Here is a 24,076-nt window from a genome sequence, read left to right as displayed (position 1 = left end):
GTAGGGGCTGGAGGGGGTTAGAGAGATAGGGAGGGGTGTAGGGGCTGGAGGGGGTTACAGAGATAGGGAGGGGTGTAGGTGCTGGAGGAGGTTACAGAGATAGGGAGGGGTGTAGGGGCTGGAGGGGGTTAGAGAGATAGGGAGGGGTGTCGGGCTGGAAGAGGTTACAGAGATAGGGAGGGGTGTAGGTGCTGGAGGAGGTTAGAGAGATAGGGAGGAGTTTAGGGCTGGAGGAGGTTACAGAGATAGGGAGGGGTGTCGGGCTGGAGGAGGTTAGAGAGATAGGGAGGGGTGTCGGGCTGGAGGGGGTTAGAGAGATAGGGAGGGGTGTAGGGGCTGGAGGGGGTTACAGAGATAGGGAGGGGTGTAGGTGCTGGAGGAGGTTACAGAGATAGGGAGGGGTGTCGGTGCTGGAGGGGGTTACAGAGATAGGGAGGGGTGTAGGGGCTGGAGGGGGTTAGAGAGATAGGGAGGGGTGTCGGGCTGGAGGAGGTTACAGAGATAGGGAGGGGTGTAGGGGCTGGAGGGGGTTACAGAGATAGGGAGGGGTGTAGGGGCTGGAGGGGGTTACAGAGATAGGGAGGGGTGTAGGGGCTGGAGGGGGTTACAGAGATAGGGAGGGGTGTAGGGGCTGGAGGGGGTTACAGAGATAGGGAGGGGTGTAGGGGCTGGAGGAGGTTAGAGAGAGTGGAGACCACGGAGGGATTTCAACACAACGATGAGAATTTTAAAATTGAGGCCACTTACACAGTTCCAAAGAGGCCAATCCTATTGCATGAGTCGTGAGCCATGGGAGGGGAGACATTACGGCCAAGTCTGATCCCCCCTTCATCCAACCGGTAGACGGAGTTAAGATGCAGATCAGCCAAGATTTAATGGAATGGCAGAACAGGCTGAATGGGCCTCCTCCTGTTCCTGTGTAACAGGCTCGAGGGACTGAATGGGCCTCCTCCTGTTCCTGTGTAACAGGCTCGAGGGACTGAATGGGCCTCCTCCTGTTCCTGTGTAACAGGCTCGAGGGGCTGAATGGGCCTCCTCTGTTCCTGTGTAACAGGCTCGAGGGACTGAATGGGCCTCCTGTTCCTGTGTAACAGGCTCGAGGGGCTGAATGGGCCCCCTCCTGTTCCTGTGTAACAGGCTCGAGGGGCTGAATGGGCCTCCTCCTGTTCCTGTGTAACAGGCTCCAGGGGCTGAATGGGCCTCCTCTTGTCCCCAGGGTCCCGACCTACCCTATACCCCGGTGCCCCCTGTCCCAGCCCCTGTACCCTGTACCCTGTGCACTCCCTCCTGCCTCTCCCTCCCGGTCGCTCCCTCACCTCCGCGAACACTTGAGAATTTGTCGCCTTTTTTCGGGCGGGGGGGGGGTCGAGCTCGGGTTTCCTTCGCGCCGGTGACACTCGGCGAGCAGCTTGATCCGTTTACTAGCCTTCTCGTATACTGTCTCTCCCCCCCCTCCCCTCCGAACCTCCCCACCACCCCCCCCTCCCTTCTCTCTTCTAGGCCAGTTTCTGGAGCGTGAGGGGCCGGCTGTGTCTCGGGGTCTGGGGATCGGCGGCACCCGGGAGAAGGCCAGCGGACCGGGGACCCTGGCCCCAGGCGGGCGGGAGACGCTGTCCGGCGACCGACCTGCCACGGGACCCTCCGCCGCGACACCGGGCTCCCCGCCGGCCGCGGAGGCCCCATCGCCTTTGGGCCGCGGCGAGCCGGGGACGCGAGGGGGGCTCGCCGACCGGGCCCGGGCCTCGGCTCCCGGGGGGGACGGGACCACGGAACTGGCCGGACCTGCCGCCCGCGGAGCGGGGACACGACAGACAGCGGGCAGCCGGGCCGCCGGTGAAGGAACGCGGCACGCGCTACACCGCGGCGGGAGCGAGACGTCGAATCCGGAGGGGGCTCCCGGGCCGGGAGCCCGCACGACAGGCCGCAAGGCCTCAGGCCCTGGGGCCACCCCGCCCGGGCTGCTGTTGACCTCCTACACCCGGATGAGGAGCCAAAACCGCGAGCCGACTCCGTGGCATCTCCCCGCGGCCCCTCCCAGCGCCGGCCCCTCCGCTGGCGTCCCGGCACAGGATCCCGCGGAGCTGCTCGGCGACCCGGGGGCCCCGTCCGGCCCGCCCCGAGCCGCCGGCGGGAGCGGGGAGCCGGAGGGCGCGTCGGGAGACCCCCCGGCCGAGAGCGACGCGACTGCTCCGCGCCGGACTGCCGTCCCGGGGCGCCGGCCGGCGGCCGGGGACGCTTTCGAGGCAGCGGGGCGGGAAAGTTCCGGCAGCCCCTGGCGGGGGCCGCTCGCCGAGACCGCCGCGCCGACCAAACCGCAGTCCCCGGCGGCGGGCACCGACGCCCAACGCTCCGGCCCGGGAGCCCGCGGCCAGCCCCTCCCCGGCGGGCAGCGGTGGGCCCCCTCTGACCCCTCGGGGGGCCTGGGGGAGAGGCGGAGGCTGGAGCCGGAGGAGGGCCCGCGTACCCGGGCTGCCGATCTGGCCGGGACCCCCGCGCCCATGGCTCCCACCCAAACGGCCGCCCTGGGCCGGGCCGCCCACCTGACAGGTAACCAGAGCCGCTGCCTCCTTCTAACCATCCTCGGCACACTTTACCTCAACGTATCGGGGTTCTAAACTCCCCTCCCCCCCCCTCCTCCTCCTCCTCCCCGATCACCCTCCCCTCCACTGCCTCCTCATTCCTCAAAAAACAACACATCTCCGAACTCGAGGAAGGAGGAACGAGCCCACAGCTAACCGAGGGCCTCCCCTCGCACCCTGGGAGCCGGGAACTCTGCCCCTGCATGATCAGAACTCACAACTTCTATGAAGTGATTCACCTAATAATTTCCATGAAAATATTATTAAACGTATTTTACAGACAACGATCAGTTCTGCTGTAACTTTGTTCTTGATTTCCCGACCGCAACTAACCCGCCTTTACACCTCCCCCCCCCCCCACCCTGTCTTTCTCATTCATTCACCCACCCCCACCCCTCCCTCAGTCATTCCACACTTTGCTTTTCTCTTCATTCACTTCCCTCGGTACATCTCGCCATTTATGTTGGGACATGCGGGGGGGAGGGGAGGGAGAGGGGGGGAAGGGAGGGAGAGGGGGGAAGGGAGGGAGTGGGAGGGGGAAGGGAGGGAGCGGGGGGGGGGGGAGAGGGGGGGAAGGGAGGGAGAGGGGGGGAAGGGAGCGAGAGGGGGGCAGGGAGGGGGAAGGGAGGGAGTGGGGGGGAGGGGGGGAAGGGAGGGAGAGGGGGGCAGGGAGGGAATGGGAGGGGGAAAGGAAGGAGGGGGGGAAGGGAGGGAGCGGGAGGGGGAAGGGAGGGAGCGGGGGGGGAGAGGGGTGAAGGGAGGGAGAGGGGAGAAGGAAGGGAGCAGGAGGGGGAAGGGAGGGAGTAGGGGGGAGGGGGGAAGGGAGGGAGAGGGGAGAAGGAAGGGAGCAGGAGGGGGAAGGGAGGGAGAGGGGGGCAGGGAGGGAGTGGGAGGGGGAAAGGAAGGAGGGAGGGAGCGGGAGGGGGAAGGGAGGGAGCGGGGGGGGGAGAGGGGGAAGGGAAGGAGAGGGGAGAAGGAAGGGAGCAGGAGGGGGAAGGGAGGGAGTCAGGGGAGAGGGGTAAAGGGGGAAGGGAGGGAGAGGGGAGAGGGGTAAAGGGGGAAGACAGGAGGTGTGGAAGGGGAAGGAATGGGCGAAGGGGGGGTGTAGGAAGATTGTCGGGGGGTGGGGGGTGTCCCGCGCTCAGTCCTGTTCCCCCCCCCCGAATTATAACGGGGGTATTTTCGAGTTGGAGGCTTAAAAACTCAACACTAGTGAGTTTTAAACAAGAAAAAGAAAGATCTTTGCATCTATATAGCGCCTTTCACAGTCTCCGGATTGGCTTTACAGCCAATCATGATCTTTTTCGGAGTGTGCTCACTGTTGTAATGTGGGGAAGGGGGTGATGGGTGAGCGGGGCTCGGAGCGAGTTAATCGGCGATGGAACCAGAGGGACACAGATTGACGATAATCGGCGATGGAGCCAGAGGGACACAGATTGACGATAATCGGCGATGGAACCAGAGGGGGAGAGGGGGAGAATGTGTTTACTCAGCGAGTTGTTGTGATCGGGAACACGCTGCCTGAAAGGGCGGTGGGAGCAGATTCAATAGTGACTTTCAAACCGGGAATCGGATAAATACTGGAAATGTGCCGGGCTGTGGGGAAAGAGCGGGGGGAGTGGGACTGATTGGGTCGCTCTGTCACAGAGCCGGCACAGCACGGGCTGGATGGGCCCAATGGGATCCTCCTGTGCTCATTAAACAGTCACTGTGCAGAATTGACAGTTGGGCGATGTGTGGCCCTTGGACCCCCATCAGAAGCAGGGATCAGTGCTGGGGCCCCAGCTATTTACAATATACATCAATGATTTAGATGAAGGAATTGAATGTAATATCTCCAAGTTTTCAGATGACACTAAGCTGGGTGGCGGTGTGAGCTGTGAGGAGGATGCTAAGAGGCGGCAGGGTGACTTGGACAGGTTAGGTGAGTGGGCAAATACATGGCAGATGTAGTATAATGTGGATAAATGTGAGGTTATCCATTTTGGGGGCAAAAACAGGAAGGCAGAATATTATCTGAATGGTGGCAGATTAGGAAAAGGGGAGGTGCAACGAGACCTGGGTGTCATGGTACATCAGTCATTGAAAGTTGCCATGCAGGTACAGCAGGCGGTGAAGAAGGCAAATGGTATGTTGGCCTTCATAGCGAGAGGATTTGAGTACAGGAGCAGGGAGGTCTTACTGCAGTTGTACAGGGCCTTGGTGAGGCCTCACCTGGAATATTGTGTTCAGTTTTGGTCTCCTAATCTGAGGAAGGACGTTCTTGCTATTGAGGGAGTGCAGCGAAGGTTCACCAGACTGATTCCCGGGATGGCAGGACTGACATATGAGGAGAGACTGGATCAACTGGGCCTGTATTCACTGGAGTTTAGAAGAATGAGAGGGGATCTCATAGAAACATATAAAATTCTGACGGGACTGGACAGGTTAGATGCAGGAAGAATGTTCCCGATGTTGGGGAAGTCCAGAACCAGAGGTCACAGTCTGAGGATAAGGGGTAAGCCATTTAGGACCGAGATGAGGAGAAACTTCTTCACCCAGAGAGTGGTGAACCTGTGGAATTCTCTACCACAGAAAGTTGTTGAGGCCAATTCACTAAATATATTCAAAAGGGAGTTAGATGAAGTCCAATTCTGGGCACCGCCCATCAGGATGTGAGGGTGTTAGAGAGGGGGCGGGGGAGATTGACCAGAAGGGTCCCGGGGGATGAGGGGCTTCAGTGATGGGGAGAGACTGGAGAAGCCGGAGTTGTTCCCCTTGGAGCAGGGAAGGTTGAGAGGAGATTTGATCGAGGTGTTCAAAATCACGAGGGGTTTTGATCGAGTAAATCGGGAGACACTGTTCCCGGGGGCAGGAGGGCGGGTAACCAGAGGGACACAGATTGACGATAATCGGCGATGGAACCAGAGGGACACAGATTGACGATAATCGGCGATGGAACCAGAGGGACACAGATTGACGATAATCGGCGATGGAACCAGAGGGGGAGAGGGGGAGAATGTGTTTACGCAGCGAGTTGTTGTGATCGGGAACGCGCTGCCTGAAAGGGCGGTGGGAGCAGATTCAATAGTGACTTTCAAACCGGGAATTGGATAAATACTGGAAATGTGCCGGGCTGTGGGGAAAGAGTGGGGGGGAGTGGGGGGGAGTAGTGCGTGAGTCATTGGACCTTCGAGCACAGAAGATGCCCGTTTGGCCCCTGGCCTCTGCCGGCTCTGAGAGAGAGCAGGTTTGCTCAGTCCCACCTCCCTCATTTGTTTGTCCGCAACGCTGAGCTTCAACAACAACCTGCATTTGTATAGCCTCCCATGGCGCTGCACACGAGTGTTTTAAGACAAAACACAATAATTTGACCCCGAGCCACACAAAGAGATATTAGGGGCAGGAGATCAAAAGCTGGGTCACAGAGGTCGGTTTCAAGGAGCGTCTTAAAGGAGGAGAGAGAGGCGGAGAGGTTTAGGGAGGGAGTTCCAGAGCTTGGGGCCCAGGCAGCTAAAGGCACGGCCACCGATGGTGGAGTGATGGAAATCAGGGGATAGGCAAGAGGGCAGAATTGGAGGAGGGCAGAGATCTCGGAGGGGCTGGAGGGGGTTACAGAGATAGAGAGGGGTGTAGGGGCTTGAGGGGGTTACAGAGATAGGGAGGGGTGTAGGGGCTGGAGGGGGTTACAGAGATAGGGAGAAGTGGAGGGGTCTAGGGGGCTGGAGGGGGTTACAGAGATAGGGAGGTGTGTAGGAGCTGGAGGAGGTTACAGAGATAGGGAGGGGTGTAGGGGCTGGAGGAGGTTACAGAGATAGGGAGGGGTGTAGGGGCTGGAGGAGGTTACAGAGATTGGGAGGGGTGTAGGGGCTGGAGGAGGTTACAGAGATAGGGAGGGGTGTAGGGGCTGGAGGAGGTTACAGAGATTGGGAGGGGTGTAGGGGCTGGAGGAGGTTACAGAGATAGGGAACGGTGTCGGGGCTGGAGGAGGTTACAGAGATTGGGAGGGGTGTAGGGGCTGGAGGAGGTTACAGAGATAGGGAGGGGTGTAGGGGCTGGAGGAGGTTACAGAGATTGGGAGGGGTGTAGGGGCTGGAGGAGGTTACAGAGATAGGGAACAGTGTCGGGGCTGGAGGAGGTTACAGAGATTGGGAGGGGTGTAGGGGCTGGAGGAGGTTACAGAGATTGGGAGGGGTGTAGGGGCTGGAGGAGGTTACAGAGATAGGGAGGGGTGTTGGGGCTGGAGGAGGTTACAGAGATAGGGAGGGGTGTAGAGGCTGGAGGAGGTTACAGAGATAGGGAGGGGTGTTGGGGCTGGAGGAGGTTACAGAGATAGGGAGGGGTGTAGTGGCTGGAGCGGGTTACAGAGATGGGGAGGGGCGAGACCATATAGGGATTTGTAAATAAGAACAAGTATTTTGAAATCGAGGCATTTCTCGACTGGGAACCCATGTAGGTCAGTGAGCACAGGGGGTGATGGGTGAGTGGGACTGGGTGTGAGTTAGGACACGGGGCAGTGAGCACAGGGGGTGATGGGTGAGTGGGACTGGGTGTGAGTTAGGACACGGGGCAGTGAGCACAGGGGGTGATGGGTGAGTGGGACTGGGTGTGAGTTAGGACACGGGGCAGTGAGCACAGGGGGTGATGGGTGAGCGGGACTGGGTGTGAGTTAGGACACGGGGGCAGTGAGCACAGGGGGTGATGGGTGAGTGGGACTGTGTGTGAGTTAGGACACGGGGCAGTGAGCACAGGGGGTGATGGGTGAGTGGGACTCGGTGTGAGTTAGGACACGGGTCAGTGAGCACAGGGGGTGATGGGTGAGTGGGACTGGGTGTGAGTTAGGACACGGGGTCAGTGAGCACAGGGGGTGATGGGTGAGTGGGACTGGGTGTGAGTTAGGACACGGGGTCAGTGAGCACAGTGGGTGATGGGTGAGTGGGACTGGGTGTGAGTTAGGACACGGGGGCAGTGAGCACAGGGGGTGATGGGTGAGTGGGACTCGGTGTGAGTTAGGACACGGGGGCAGTGAGCACAGGGGGTGATGGGTGAGTGGGACTGGGTGTGAGTTAGGACACGGGGCAGTGAGCACAGGGGGTGATGGGTGAGTGGGACTGGGTGTGAGTTAGGACACGGGGCAGTGAGCACAGGGGGTGATGGGTGAGCGGGACTGGGTGTGAGTTAGGACACGGGGGCAGTGAGCACAGGGGGTGATGGGTGAGTGGGACTGTGTGTGAGTTAGGACACGGGGCAGTGAGCACAGGGGGTGATGGGTGAGTGGGACTCGGTGTGAGTTAGGACACGGGTCAGTGAGCACAGGGGGTGATGGGTGAGTGGGACTGGGTGTGAGTTAGGACACGGGGTCAGTGAGCACAGGGGGTGATGGGTGAGTGGGACTGGGTGTGAGTTAGGACACGGGGCAGTGAGCACAGGGGGTGATGGGTGAGTGGGACTGGGTGTGAGTTAGGACACGGGGCAGTGAGCACAGGGGGTGATGGGTGAGTGGGACTGGGTGTGAGTTAGGACACGGGGCAGTGAGCACAGGGGGTGATGGGTGAGCGGGACTCGGTGCGAGTTAGGACACGGGGCAGCGAGCACAGGGGGTGATGGGTGAGTGGAACTGAGTGCGAGTTAGGACACGGGGCAGTGAGCACAGCGGGTGATGGGTGAGCGGGACTGGGTGTGAGTTAGGACACGGGGCACAGGGGGTGATGGGTGAGCGGGACTGGGTGTGAGTTAGGACACGGGGGCAGCGAGCACAGGGGGTGATGGGTGAGCGGGACTGGGTGTGAGTTAGGACACGGGGCAGTGAGCACAGGGGGTGATGGGTGAGCGGGACTGGGTGTGAGTTAGGACACGGGGCAGTGAGCACAGGGGGTGATGGGTGAGTGGGACTGGGTGCGAGTTAGGACACGGGGCAGCGAGCACAGGGGGTGATGGGTGAGCGGGACTGGGTGCGAGTTAGGACACGGGGTCAGTGAGCACAGGGGGTAATGGGTGAGTGGGACTCGGTGCGAGTTAGGACACGGGGTCAGTGAGCACAGGGGGTGATGGGTGAGTGGGACTGGGTGTGAGTTAGGACACGGGGTCAGTGAGCACAGTGGGTGATGGGTGAGTGGGACTGGGTGCGAGTTAGGACACGGGGTCAGTGAGCACAGGGGGTGATGGGTGAGTGGGACTCGGTGCGAGTTAGGACACGGGGCAGTGAGCACGGGGTGATGGGTGAGTGGGACTGGGTGTGAGTTAGGACACGGGGCAGTGAGCACAGGGGGTGATGGGTGAGTGGGACTCGGTGCGAGTTAGGACACGGGGTCAGTGAGCACAGGGGGTGATGGGTGAGTGGGACTGGGTGTGAGTTAGGACACGGGGCAGTGAGCACAGGGGGTGATGGGTGAGTGGGACTGGGTGTGAGTTAGAACACGGGGTCAGTGAGCACAGGGGGTGATGGGTGAGTGGGACTGGGTCTGAGTTAGGACACGGGGTCAGTGAGCACAGGGGGTGATGGGTGAGTGGGACTGGGTGTGAGTTAGGACACGGGGCAGTGAGCACAGGGGGCGATGGGTGAGTGGGACTGGGTGTGAGTTAGGATACGGGGGCAGTGAGCACAGGGGGTGATGGGTGAGTGGGACTGGGTGTGAGTTAGGACACGGGGTCAGTGAGCACAGGGGATGATGGGTGAGTGGGACTGGGTGTGAGTTAGGACACGGGGTCAGTGAGCACAGGGGGTGATGGGTGAGCGGGACTGGGTGTGAGTTAGGACACGGGGCAGTGAGCACAGGGGGTGATGGGTGAGTGGGACTGGGTGTGAGTTAGGACACGGGGCAGTGAGCACAGGGGGCGATGGGTGAGTGGGACTGGGTGTGAGTTAGGACACGGGGCAGTGAGCACAGGGGGCGATGGGTGAGTGGGACTGGGTGTGAGTTAGGACACGGGGTCAGTGAGCACAGGGGGCGATGGGTGAGTGGGACTGGGTGTGAGTTAGGACACGGGGCAGCTCCAGTTTACGGAGAGGAGAATGTGGGCAGGGAGCATTGGACGAGTCGAGTCTCGAGGTAACAAAGGCATGTTGCCTCTAAGCCCCACCCTCGAGTACTGGTCCACCTCGGCTGGTTGAGCCTTGCTGATCCCGACAGCTCTCCCGCGTCTCCTCATCCCCCTCTCTGGATCTTTGGCCAACTACATGTTGAAATCGATGTCCTCATGTTACTGATCCACTCGCCAGAGAGCGACGTTCCTCCGGCTCGACTCGATCCCAACCCTCTCGTCATCTTCAAAACCGCCATTGGGTCAACGAACCACCTCATTGGTCCATTCCTCGGCAGTGCTGGCAGAAGCTCCAGGGTCCGGAGAACCGGAGCCTGTGATCAGTTGGGATAACGTTCGATGCACTTCATCCCTCAACAGTGCAGCTTCCTGTTCACCCGGCTGAGGGAACGCCGCACTGTCGGAGGGGCAGTGCTGAGGGAGCCCCGCACTGTCGGAGGGGCAGTGCTGAGGGAGCCCCGCACTGTCGGAGGGGCAGTGCTGAGGGAGCCCCGCACTGTCGGAGGGGAGGTACTGAGGGAGCGCCGCACTGTCGGAGGGGAGGTACTGAGGGAGCGCCGCACTGTCGGAGGGACAGAGCTGAGGGAGCGCCGCACTGTCGGAGGGGCAGTACTGAGGGAGTACCGCACTGTCGGAGGGGCAGTACTGAGGGAGCGCCGCACTGTCGGAGGGGAGGTACTGAGGGAGCGCCGCACTGTCGGAGGGACAGAGCTGAGGGAGCGCCGCACTGTCGGAGGGGCAGTACTGAGGGAGTGCCGCACTGTCGGAGGGGCGGTACTGAGGGAGTGCCGCACTGTCGGAGGGGCGGTACTGAGGGAGCGCCGCACTGTCGGAGGGGCAGTACTGAGGGAGCGCCGCACTGTCGGAGGGGCGGTACTGAGGGAGTGCCGCACTGTCGGAGGGGCGGTACTGAGGGAGCGGCGCACTGTCGGAGGGGCAGTACTGAGGGAGCGGCGCACTGTCGGAGGGGCGGTACTGAGGGAGTGCCGCACTGTCGGAGGGGCGGTACTGAGGGAGCGCCGCACTGTCGGAGGGGCAGTACTGAGGGAGCGGCGCACTGTCGGAGGGGCAGTACTGAGGGAGTGCCGCACTGTCGGAGGGGCAGTACTGAGGGAGCGCCGCACTGTCGGAGGGGCAGTACTGAGGGAGTGCCGCACTGTCGGAGGGGCGGTACTGAGGGAGTGTCGCACTGTCGGAGGGGCGGTACTGAGGGAGTGCCGCACTGTCGGAGGGGCGGTACTGAGGGAGTGTCGCACTGTCGGAGGGGCGGTACTGAGGGAGCCCCGCACTGTCGGAGGGGCAGTACTGAGGGAGCGCCGCACTGTCGGAGGGGCAGTACTGAGGGAGCCCCGCACTGTCGGAGGGGCAGTACTGAGGGAGTGCTGCACTGTCAGAGGGGCAGTACTGAGGGAGTGTCGGAGGGGCAGTACTGAGGGAGCGCCGCACTGTCGGAGGGGCAGTACTGAGGGAGTGCCGCACTGTCGGAGGGGCAGTACTGAGGGAGCGCCGCACTGTCGGAGGGGCGGTACTGAGGGAGCCCCGCACTGTCGGAGGGGTGGTACTGAGGGAGCGCCGCACTGTCGGGGGGGCGGTACTGAGGGAGCGCCGCACTGTCGGAGGGGCAGTACTGAGGGAGTGCCGCACTGTCGGAGGGGCAGTACTGAGGGAGTGCCGCACTGTCGGAGGGGCAGTACTGAGGGAGTGCCGCACTGTCGGAGGGGCAGTACTGAGGGAGTGCCGCACTGTCGGAGGGGCAGTACTGAGGGAGTGCCGCACTGTCGGAGGGGCAGTACTGAGGGAGCGCCTCACTGTCGGAGGGGCGGTACTGAGGGAGTGCCGCACTGTCGGAGGGGCGGTACTGAGGGAGCGCCTCACTGTCGGCGGGGCGGTACTGAGGGAGTGCTGCACTGTCGGAGGGGCAGTACTGAGGGAGCGCCGCACTGTCGGAGGGGCAGTACTGAGGGAGTGCCGCACTGTCAGAGGGGCAGTACTGAGGGAGTGCCGCACTGTCGGAGGGGCGGTACTGAGGGAGCGCCTCACTGTCGGAGGGGCGGTACTGAGGGAGTGCCGCACTGTCGGAGGGGCAGTACTGAGGGAGTGCCGCACTGTCAGAGGGGCAGTACTGAGGGAGCGCCGCACTGTCGGAGGGGCGGTACTGAGGGAGCGCCGCACTGTTGGAGGGGCAGTACTGAGGGAGTGCCACACTGTCGGAGGGGCGGTACTGAGGGAGTGCCACACTGTCGGAGGGGCGGTACTGAGGGAGCTCCGCACTGTCGGAGGGGCGGTACTGAGGGAGTGCCGCACTGTCGGAGGGGCAGTACTGAGGGAGCGCCGCACTGTCGGAGGGGAAGTACTGAGGGAGTGCCGCACTGTCGGAGGGGCAGTGCTGAGGGAGCGCCGCACTGTCAGAGGGGCAGTACTGAGGGAGTGCCGCACTGTCGGAGGGGCAGTACTGAGGGAGTGCTGCACTGTCAGAGGGGCAGTACTGAGGGAGTGCCGCACTGTCGGAGGGGCGGTACTGAGGGAGAGCCGCACTGTCGGAGGGGCAGTACTGAGGGAGCGCCGCACTGTCGGAGGGGCAGTACTGAGGGAGTGCCGCACTGTCGGAGGGGCGGTACTGAGGGAGCCCCGCACTGTCGGAGGGTCAGTGCTGAGGGAGTGCCGCACTGTCGGAGGGGCAGTACTGAGGGAGCGCCGCACTGTCGGAGGGGCGGTACTGAGGGAGTGCCGCACTGTCGGAGGGGCAGTACTGAGGGAGCCCCGCACTGTCGGAGGGGAAGTACTGAGGGAGTGCCGCACTGTCGGAGGGGCAGTACTGAGGGAGTGCCGCACTGTCGGAGGGGCAGTGCTGAGGGAGCGCCGCACTGTCAGAGGGGCAGTACTGAGGGAGTGCCGCACTGTCGGAGGGGCAGTACTGAGGGAGTGCTGCACTGTCGGAGGGGCAGTACTGAGGGAGTGCCGCACTGTCGGAGGGGCAGTACTGAGGGAGCGCTGCACTGTCGGAGGGGCAGTACTGAGGGAACGCCGCACTGTCGGAGGGGCAGTACTGAGGGAACGCCGCACTGTCGGAGGGGCAGTACTGAGGGAGCGCCGCACTGTCGGAGGGGCAGTACTGAGGGAACGCCGCACTGTCGGAGGGGCAGTACTGAGGGAGTGCCGCACTGTCGGAGGGGCGGTACTGAGGGAGTGCCGCACTGTCGGAGGGGCAGTACTGAGGGAGCGCCGCACTGTCGGAGGGGCAGTACTGAGGGAGCGCCGCACTGTCGGAGGGGCGGTACTGAGGGAGAGCCGCACTGTCGGAGGGGCAGTACTGAGGGAGTGCCGCACTGTCGGAGGGGCAGTACTGAGGGAGCGCCGCACTGTCGGAGGGGCAGTACTGAGGGAGCGCCGCACTGTCGGAGGGGCGGTACTGAGGGAGAGCCGCACTGTCGGAGGGGCGGTACTGAGGGAGTGCCGCACTGTCGGAGGGGCAGTACTGAGGGAGAGCCGCACTGTCGGAGGGGCGGTACTGAGGGAGTGCCGCACTGTCGGAGGGACAGTACTGAGGGAGTGCCGCACTGTCGGAGGGGCAGTACTGAGGGAGTGCCGCACTGTCGGAGGGACAGTACTGAGGGAGTGCCGCACTGTCGGAGGGGCAGTACTGAGGGAGTGCCGCACTGTCGGAGGGGCAGTACTGAGGGAGTGCCGCACTGTCGGAGGGACAGTACTGAGAGAGTGCACTTAATGCAGTAAAACGTCTCGCGTCACTTCAGAGAAGCGATTATCGGACAATATCTGACCCCGAGCCACAGAAGGTGATATCAGGGACAGGAGAGCAAAAGCTGGGTCAAAGAGGTTGGTTTTAAGGAGCGTCTTAAAGGGAGAGAGAGGTGGAGAGGTTTAGGGAGGGAGTTCCAGAGCTTGGGGCCCAGGCAGCTGAAGGCACGGCCACCGATGGTGGAGAGATGGGAATCGGGGGATGGGCAACAGGCCGGAATGGGAGGAACGCACATTCTCTGTAGATGAACCTGAATGGCGGACATCAGCAGGCTATTTGGCTACGGAGGCATCGTGGGCAAGCATTCGGCTAACGCACCGTGTAACCCTTACACTGACACATAGAAACATAGAAAATAGGTGCAGGAGTAGGCCATTCGGCCCTTTAGCCTGCACCGCCATTCAATGAGTTCATGGCTGAACATGCAACTTCAGTACCCCCTTCCTGCTTTCTCACCATACCCCTTGATTCCCCTAGTAGTAAGGACTACATCTAACTCCTTTTTGAATATATTTAGTGAATTGGCCTCAACTACTTTCTGTGGTAGAGAATTCCACAGGTTCACCACTCTCTGGGTGAAGAAGTTTCTCCTCATCTCGGTCCTAAATGGCTTATCCCTTATCCTTAGACTGTGACCCCTGGTTCTGGACTTCCCCAACATCGGGAACATTCTTCCTGCATCTAACCTGTCTAAACCCGTCAGAATTTTAAACGTTTCTATGAGATCCCCTCTCATTCTTCTGAACTCCAGTGAATACAAGCCCAGTTGATCCAGTCTTTCTTGATAGGTCAGTCCCGCCATCCCGGGAATCAGTCTGGTGAACCTTCGCTGCACTCCCTCAATAGCAAGAATGTCCTTCCTCAGGTTAGGAGACCAAAACTGTACACAATACTCCAGGTGTGGCCTCACCAAGGCCCTGTACAACTGTAGCAACACCTCTCTGCCCCTGTACTCAAATCCCCTCGCTATGAAGGCCAACATGCCATTTGCTTTCTTAACCGCCTGCTGTACCTGCATGCCAACCTTCAATGACTGATGTACCATGACACCCAGGTCTCGTTGCACCTCCCCTTTTCCTAATCTGTCACCATTCAGATAATATTCTGTCTCTCTGTTTTTACCACCAAAGTGGATAACCTCACATTTGTCCACATTATACTTCATCTGCCATGCATTTGCCCACTCACCTAACCTATCCAAGTCACTCTGCAGCCTCATAGCATCCTCCTCGCAGCTCACACTGCCACCCAACTTAGTGTCATCCGCAAATTTGGAGATACTACATTTAATCCCCTCGTCTAAATCATTAATGTACAATGTAAACAGCTGGGGCCCCAGCACAGAACCTTGCGGTACCCCACTAGTCACTGCCTGCCATTCTGAAAAGTCCCCATTTACTCCTACTCTTTGCTTCCTGTCTGACAACCAGTTCTCAATCCATGTCAGCACACTACCCCCAATCCCATGTGCTTTAACTTTGCACATCAATCTCTTGTGTGGGACCTTGTCGAAAGCCTTCTGAAAATCCAAATATACCACATCAACTGGTTCTCCCTTGTCCACTCTACTGGAAACATCCTCAAAAAATTCCAGAAGGTTTGTCAAGCATGATTTCCCTTTCACAAATCCATGCTGACTTGGACCTATCATGTCACCTCTTTCCAAATGTGCTGTTATGACATCCTTAATAATTGATTCCATCATTTTACCCACTACCGATGTCAGGCTGACCGGTCTATAATTCCCTGTTTTCTCTCTCCCTCCTTTTTTTAAAAAGTGGGGTTACATTGGCTACCCTCCACTCGATAGGAACTGATCCAGAGTCAATGGAATGTTGGAAAATGACTGTCAATGCATCCACTATTTCCAAGGCCACCTCCTTAAGTACTCTGGGATGCAGTCCATCAGGCCCTGGGGATTTATCGGCCTTCAATCCCATCAATTTCCCCAACACAATTTCCCGACTAATAAAGATTTCCCTCAGTTCCTCCTCCTTACTAGACCCTCCAACCCCTTTTATATCCGGAAGGTTGTTGGTGTCCTCCTTCGTGAATACTGAACCAAAGTACTTGTTCAATTGGTCTGCCATTTCTTTGTTCCCCGTTATGACTTCCCCTGATTCTGACTGCAGGGGACCTACGTTTGTCTTTACTAACCTTTTTCTCTTTACATATCTATAGAAACTTTTGCAATCCGTCTTAATGTTCCCTGCAAGCTTCTTCTTGTACTCCATTTTCCCTGCCCTAACCAAACCCTTTGTCCTCCTCTGCTGAGTTCTAAATTTCTCCCAGTCTCCAGGTTCACTGCTATTTCTGGCCAATTTGTATGCCACTTCCTTGGCTTTAATACTATCCCTGATTTCCCTTGATAGCCACGGTTGAGCCACCTTCCCTTTTTTATTTTTACGACAGACAGGAATGTACAATTGTTGTAGTTCATCCATGCGGTCTCTAAATGTCTGCCATTGCCCATCCACAGTCAACCCCTTCAGTATCATTCGCCAATCTATCCTAGCCAATTGACGCCTCATACCTTCAAAGTTACCCTTCTTTAAGTTCTGGACCATGGTCTCTGAATTTACTGTTTCATTCTCCATCCTAATGCAGAATTCCACCATATTATGGTCACTCTTCCCCAAGGGGCCTCGCACAACGGGATTGCTAATTAATCCTCTCTCATTACACAACACCCAGTCTAAGATGGCCTCCCTCCTAGTTGGTTCCTCGATATATTGGTCTAGAAAACCATCCCTTATGCACTCCAGGAAATCCTCCTCCACCGTATTGCTTCCAGTTTGGCTAGCCCAATCTATTTGCATATTAAAGTCACCCATTATAACTGCTGCACCTTTATTGCATGCACTCCTAATTTCCTGTTTGATGCCCTCCCCAACATCACTACTACTGTTTGGAGGTCTGTACACAACTCCCACTAACGTTTTTTGCCCCTTGGTGTTCTGCAGCTCTACCCATATAGATTCCACATCATCCAAGCTAATGTCCTTCCTAACTCTTGCATTAATCTCCTCTTTAACCAGCAATGCTACCCCACCTCCTTTTCCTTTTATTCTATCCTTCCTGAATGTTGAATACCCCTGGATGTTGAGTTCCCAGCCCTGATCATCCTGGAGCCACGTCTCCGTAATCCCAATCACATCATATTTGTTAACATCTATTTGCACAGTTAATTCATCCACCTTATTGCGGATACTCCTTGCATTAAGACACAAAGCCGTAACCCTTACACTGACACAGCGTGTAACCCTTACACTGACACAGCGTGTAACCCTTACACTGACACAGCGTGTAACCCTTACACTGACACAGTGTGTAACCCTTACACTGACACAGCGTGTAACCCTTACACTGACAGTGTGTGTAACCCTTACACTGACACAGCGTGTAACCCTTACACTGACACAGCGTGTAACCCTTACACTGACACAGTGTGTAACCCTTACACTGACACAGCGTGTAACCCTTACACTGACACAGCGTGTAACCCTTACACTGACACAGCGTGTAACCCTTACACTGACACAGTGTGTAACCCTTACACTGACACAGCGTGTAACCCTTACACTGACACAGCGTGTAACCCTTACACTGACACAGCGTGTAACCCTTACACTGACAGTGTGTGTAACCCTTACACTGACACAGCGTGTAACCCTTACACTGACACAGTGTGTAACCCTTACACTGACACAGCGTGTAACCCTTACACTGACACAGCGTGTAACCCTTACACTGACACAGTGTGTAACCCTTACACTGACACAGTGTGTAACCCTTACACTGACACAGCGTGTAACCCTTACACTGACACAGCGTGTAACCCTTACACTGACACAGCGTGTAACCCTTACACTGACAGTGTGTAACCCTTACACTGACAGTGTGTAACCCTTACACTGACACAGTGTGTAACCCTTACACTGACACAGCGTGTAACCCTTACACTGACAGTGTGTAACCCTTACACTGACACAGCGTGTAACCCTTACACTGACAGTGTGTAACCCTTACACTGACACAGCGTGTAACCCTTACACTGACACAGCGTGTAACCCTTACACTGACACAGCGTGTAACCCTTACACTGACACAGTGTGTAACCCTTACACTGACACAGCGTGTAACCCTTACACTGACACAGCGTGTAACCCTTACACTGACACAGCGTGTAACCCTTACACTGACACAGTGTGTAACCCTTACACTGACACAGCGTGTAACCCTTACACTGACACAGTGTGTAACCCTTACACTGACACAGCGTGTAACCCTTACACTGACACAGTGTGTAACCCTTACACTGACACAGCGTGTAACCCTTACACTGACACAGTGTGTAACCCTTACACTGACAGTGTGTAACCCTTACACTGACACAGTGTGTAACCCTTACACTGACAGTGTGTAACCCTTACACTGACACAGTGTGTAACCCTTACACTGACACAGCGTGTAACCCTTACACTGACACAGTGTGTAACCCTTACACTGACAGTGTGTAACCCTTACACTGATACAGTGTGTAACCCTTACACTGACACAGCGTGTAACCCTTACACTGACAGTGTGTAACCCTTACACTGACACAGCGTGTAACCCTTACACTGACACAGCGTGTAACCCTTACACTGACAGTGTGTAACCCTTACACTGACACAGCGTGTAACCCTTACACTGACACAGCGTGTAACCCTTACACTGACACAGTGTGTAACCCTTACACTGACAGTGTGTAACCCTTACACTGACAGTGTGTAACCCTTACACTGACACAGCGTGTAACCCTTACACTGACAGTGTGTAACCCTTACACTGACACAGTGTGTAACCCTTACACTGACAGTGTGTAACCCTTACACTGACACAGCGTGTAACTCTTACACTGACACAGTGTGTAACCCTTACACTGACAGTGTGTAACCCTTACACTGACACAGCGTGTAACCCTTACACTGACACAGTGTGTAACCCTTACACTGACACAGTGTGTAACCCTTACACTGACACAGCGTGTAACCCTTACACTGACACAGTGTGTAACCCTTACACTGACACAGTGTGTAACCCTTACACTGACACAGTGTGTAACCCTTACACTGACACAGTGTGTAACCCTTACACTGACACAGTGTGTAACCCTTACACTGACACAGCGTGTAACCCTTACACTGACACAGCGTGTAACCCTTACACTGACACAGCGTGTAACCCTTACACTGACACAGTGTGTAACCCTTACACTGACACAGTGTGTAACCCTTACACTGACACAGTGTGTAACCCTTACACTGACACAGCGTGTAACCCTTACACTGACAGTGTGTGTAACCCTTACACTGACACAGTGTGTAACCCTTACACTGACACAGGGTGTAACCCTTACACTGACACAGTGTGTAACCCTTACACTGACACAGCGTGTAACCCTTACACTGACAGTGTGTAACCCTTACACTGACACAGCGTGTAACCCTTACACTGACACAGCGTGTAACCCTTACACTGACACAGCGTGTAACCCTTACACTGACAGTGTGTAACCCTTACACTGACACAGCGTGTAACCCTTACACTGACACAGTGTGTAACCCTTACACTGACAGTGTGTAACCCTTACACTGACACAGAGTGTAACCCTTACACTGACACAGCGTGTAACCCTTACACTGACACAGCGTGTAACCCTTACACTGACACAGTGTGTAACCCTTACACTGACAGTGTGTAACCCTTACACTGACACAGCGTGTAACCCTTACACTGACACAGTGTGTAACCCTTACACTGACACAGCGTGTAACCCTTACACTGACAGTGTGTAACCCTTACACTGACACAGCGTGTAACCCTTACACTGACACAGTGTGTAACCCTTACACTGACACAGCGTGTAACCCTTACACTGACACAGTGTGTAACCCTTACACTGACAGTGTGTAACCCTTACACTGACACAGTGTGTAACCCTTACACTGACACAGTGTGTAACCCTTACACTGACACAGTGTGTAACCCTTACACTGACACAGCGTGTAACCCTTACACTGACACAGTGTGTAACCCTTACACTGACACAGCGTGTAACCCTTACACTGACACAGTGTGTAACCCTTACACTGACACAGCGTGTAACCCTTACACTGACACAGAGTGTAACCCTTACACTGACACAGCGTGTAACCCTTACACTGACACAGTGTGTAACCCTTACACTGACACAGTGTGTAACCCTTACACTGACACAGCGTGTAACCCTTACACTGACACAGTGTGTAACCCTTACACTGACACAACGTGTAACCCTTACACTGACACAGTGTGTAACCCTTACACTGACAGTGTGTAACCCTTACACTGACAGTGTGTAACCCTTACACTGACACAGCGTGTAACCCTTACACTGACACAGTGTGTAACCCTTACACTGACACAGCGTGTAACCCTTACACTGACACAGTGTGTAACCCTTACACTGACACAGCGTGTAACCCTTACACTGACACAGTGTGTAACCCTTACACTGACACAGCGTGTAACCCTTACACTGACACAGTGTGTAACCCTTACACTGACACAGCGTGTAACCCTTACACTGACACAGAGTGTAACCCTTACACTGACACAGCGTGTAACCCTTACACTGACACAGTGTGTAACCCTTACACTGACACAGTGTGTAACCCTTACACTGACACAGCGTGTAACCCTTACACTGACACAGTGTGTAACCCTTACACTGACACAGCGTGTAACCCTTACACTGACACAGTGTGTAACCCTTACACTGACACAGTGTGTAACCCTTACACTGACAGTGTGTAACCCTTACACTGACAGTGTGTAACCCTTACACTGACAGTGTGTAACCCTTACACTGACACAGTGTGTAACCCTTACACTGACAGTGTGTAAACCTTACACTGACAGTGTGTGTAACCCTTACACTGACACAGCGTGTAACCCTTACACTGACACAGTGTGTAACCCTTACACTGACAGTGTGTGTAACCCTTACACTGACACAGCGTGTAACCCTTACACTGACAGTGTGTAACCCTTACACTGACAGTGTGTAACCCTTACACTGACAGTGTGTAACCCTTACACTGACAGCGTGTAACCCTTACACTGACAGTGTGTAACCCTTACACTGACACAGTGTGTAACCCTTACACTGACACAGTGTGTAACCCTTACACTGACAGCGTGTAACCCTTACACTGACACAGTGTGTAACCCTTACACTGACACAGTGTGTAACCCTTACACTGACACAGTGTGTAACCCTTACACTGACACAGCGTGTAACCCTTACACTGACACAGCGTGTAACCCTTACACTGACACAGTGTGTAACCCTTACACTGACACAGTGTGTAACCCTTACACTGACAGTGTGTAACCCTTACACTGACAGTGTGTAACCCTTACACTGACACAGTGTGTAACCCTTACACTGACACAGCGTGTAACCCTTACACTGACACAGTGTGTAACCCTTACACTGACACAGTGTGTAACCCTTACACTGACACAGTGTGTAACCCTTACACTGACACAGTGTGTAACCCTTACACTGACACAGTGTGTAACCCTTACACTGACACAGTGTGTAACCCTTACACTGACAGTGTGTAACCCTTACACTGACACAGTGTGTAACCCTTACACTGACACAGTGTGTAACCCTTACACTGACACAGTGTGTAACCCTTACACTGACAGTGTGTGTAACCCTTACACTGACAGTGTGTGTAACCCTTACACTGACACAGTGTGTAACCCTTACACTGACACAGTGTGTAACCCTTACACTGACACAGTGTGTAACCCTTACACTGACACAGTGTGTAACCCTTACACTGACACAGCGTGTAACCCTTACACTGACACAGCGTGTAACCCTTACACTGACACAGTGTGTAACCCTTACACTGACACAGTGTGTAACCCTTACACTGACACAGCGTGTAACCCTTACACTGACAGTGTGTAACCCTTACACTGACACAGTGTGTAACCCTTACACTGACACAGCGTGTAACCCTTACACTGACACAGTGTGTAACCCTTACACTGACACAGCGTGTAACCCTTACACTGACACAGCGTGTAACCCTTACACTGACACAGTGTGTAACCCTTACACTGACACAGCGTGTAACCCTTACACTGACACAGCGTGTAACCCTTACACTGACACAGTGTGTAACCCTTACACTGACACAGTGTGTAACCCTTACACTGACACAGCGTGTAACCCTTACACTGACACAGCGTGTAACCCTTACACTGACACAGTGTGTAACCCTTACACTGACACAGTGTGTAACCCTTACACTGACACAGTGTGTAACCCTTACACTGACACAGTGTGTAACCCTTACACTGACACAGTGTGTAACCCTTACACTGACAGTGTGTAACCCTTACACTGACACAGTGTGTAACCCTTACACTGACACGCCGTGTAACCCTTACACTAAGGTTCACCAGATTATTTGTCCGTGTACACAAATCACTGAAAGTTAACCAGCAGGTCCAGCAATTGAGAAAGCAAATGGTATGTTGGCCTTTATTACAGGAGGGTTTGAGTATAAGAGTAAAGACATCTTACTGCGATTATACCGGGCCCTGGTGAGACCACACCTGGAGTATTGTGCACAGTTTGGGTCTCCTTACCTAAGGAAGGATATACTTGCCACAGAGGGAGTGCAGCGAAGGTTCACCAGACTGATTCCTGGGATGGGGGGATTGTCCTATGAGGAGAGATTGAGCAGACTGGGCCGATATTCTCTGGAGTTTAGAAGAATGAGGTGATCCCATTGAAACATACAACATTCTTACAGGGATTGACAGGGTAGATGCAGGGAGGGTGTTTCCCCCCGGGCTGGGGAGTCTAGAACCAGGGGTCACAGTCTCAGGATAAGGGGTCGGCCATTGAGGACTGAGATGAGGAGGAATTTCTTCACTCAGAGGGTGGTGAATCTTTGGAATTCTCTGCCCCAGAGGGCTGTGGAGGCTCAGTCACTGAGTATATTCAGGGCTGAGATCGATAGACTTTTGGACTCGAGGGGAATCGAGGGATCGGGCGGGAAAGTGGAGTTCAGGTCGAAGATCAGCCGTGATCTGATTGAATGGCGGGGCGGGCTCGAGGGGCCGAATGGCACAGACAACGTGAGTTGAGCCACCTTGCCTGTTCGATCAGGACGCTGAGGTGTGAGGCACTGTGGGTACAGAGTCAGTCCCAATACCCGCTCCCTTTCACATCCTCGCGTGCCCAGACACGGCCTGTCAGGATCATCAGAAATAGGAGCAGGAGTCGGCCATTCGGCCCCTCGAGCCTGCTCCGCCATTCAATACGATCACGGCTGATCCGATCATGGACACAGCTCCACTTCCCCACCCGCACCCCATAACCCTTCACTCCCTTATCGCTCAAAGATCTGAATCTCCACCTTAAATATATTCAATGTCCCAGCCTCCACAGCTCTCTGAGGCAGAGAATTCCACAGATTTACAACCCTCTGAGAGAAGAAATTCCTCCTCATCTCAGTTTTAAATGGGCGGCCCCTTATTCTGAGACCATGCCCCCTAGTTCTAGTCTCCCCCATCAGTGGAAACATCCTCTCTGCATCCACCTTGTCGAGCCCCCTCATAATCTGATACGTTTCGATAAGATCACCTCTCATTCTTCTGAATTCCAATGAGCAGAGGCCCAACCTCCTCAACCTTTCCTCATAAGTCAATCCCCTCATCCCCGGAATCAACCGAGTGAACCTTCTCTGAACTGCCTCCAAAGCAAGTATATCCTTTCGTAAATACGGAAACCAAAACTGCACGCAGTACTCCAGGTGTGGCCTCACCAATACCCTGTATAACTGGAGCAAGACTTCCCTGCTTTTATACTCCATCCCCTTTGCAATAAAGGCCCAGATACCCTTGGCCTTCCTGATCACTTGCTGTACCTGCAGACTAACCTTTTGTGAAACGAGGGAGCTGGTTGTAAATTTGCCCGTCTCAATCAGTCTCTGCGTTTACTTCCAGACACCTGCTTCTGCAACCCCTGTGAGAATGGAGGGACCTGTGTGGAAGAAGACAACAGCTTCTCCTGTCTCTGCCTGCCCTCCTATACAGGCAGCCTTTGCCACATGGGTGAGTCTTACTCCGAGGCCGTGGCCCGCGTTGGTCCAGTGTCCAACCCCGAGGCCAGCAGACCGTTTACGAGTAGCTCCCTCGCTCGCCTCCGAGTCACAGCTTCATGGGTTCAAACACAAAATCCTCCAGGCTGACCCTCCTGGTGACGTTGCTGAGGGAGTGCCGTACTGCGCTGTCGGAGGGGCAGTACTGAGGGAGTGCCGTACTGCGCTGTCGGAGGGGCAGTACTGAGGGAGCTCCGCACTGTCGGAGGGGCAGTACTGAGGGAGCGCCGCGCTGTCGGAGGGGCAGTACTGAGGGAGCTCCGCACTGTCGGAGGGGCGGTACTGAGGGAGCCCCGCACTGTCGGAGGGGCGGTACTGAGGGAGCCCCGCACTGTCGGAGGGGCAGTACTGAGGGAGCGCCGCACTGTCGGAGGGGCAGTACTGAGGGAGCGCCACACTGTCGGAGGGGCAGTACTGAGGGAGCGCCGCACTGTCGGAGGGGCAGTACTGAGGGAGCGCCGCACTGTCGGAGGGGCAGTACTGAGGGAGTGCCGTACTGC

At 56.3% G+C, this 24,076-nt stretch overlaps 1 protein-coding gene across 1 annotated transcript in view; it reads left to right on the top strand.

Annotated features, from left to right (window-relative positions):
• The window catches only part of LOC139240075 (brevican core protein-like), an 88,965-nt gene that overhangs the window by 49,136 nt on the left and 15,753 nt on the right, over positions 1-24,076 (top strand). Inside the window, 2 exon segments of the mRNA XM_070868449.1 lie at positions 1,501-2,547; positions 23,422-23,529. Coding sequence (XP_070724550.1) covers positions 1,501-2,547; positions 23,422-23,529 — 1,155 coding nt within the window.

Source organism: Pristiophorus japonicus, chromosome 30, assembly GCF_044704955.1.
Source record: "Pristiophorus japonicus isolate sPriJap1 chromosome 30, sPriJap1.hap1, whole genome shotgun sequence".
Classification (NCBI taxonomy): domain Eukaryota; kingdom Metazoa; phylum Chordata; class Chondrichthyes; family Pristiophoridae; genus Pristiophorus; species Pristiophorus japonicus.
The sequence above is the reverse complement of the archived record's forward strand: the minus strand, read 5'-3'. Positions and strand labels throughout refer to the sequence as shown.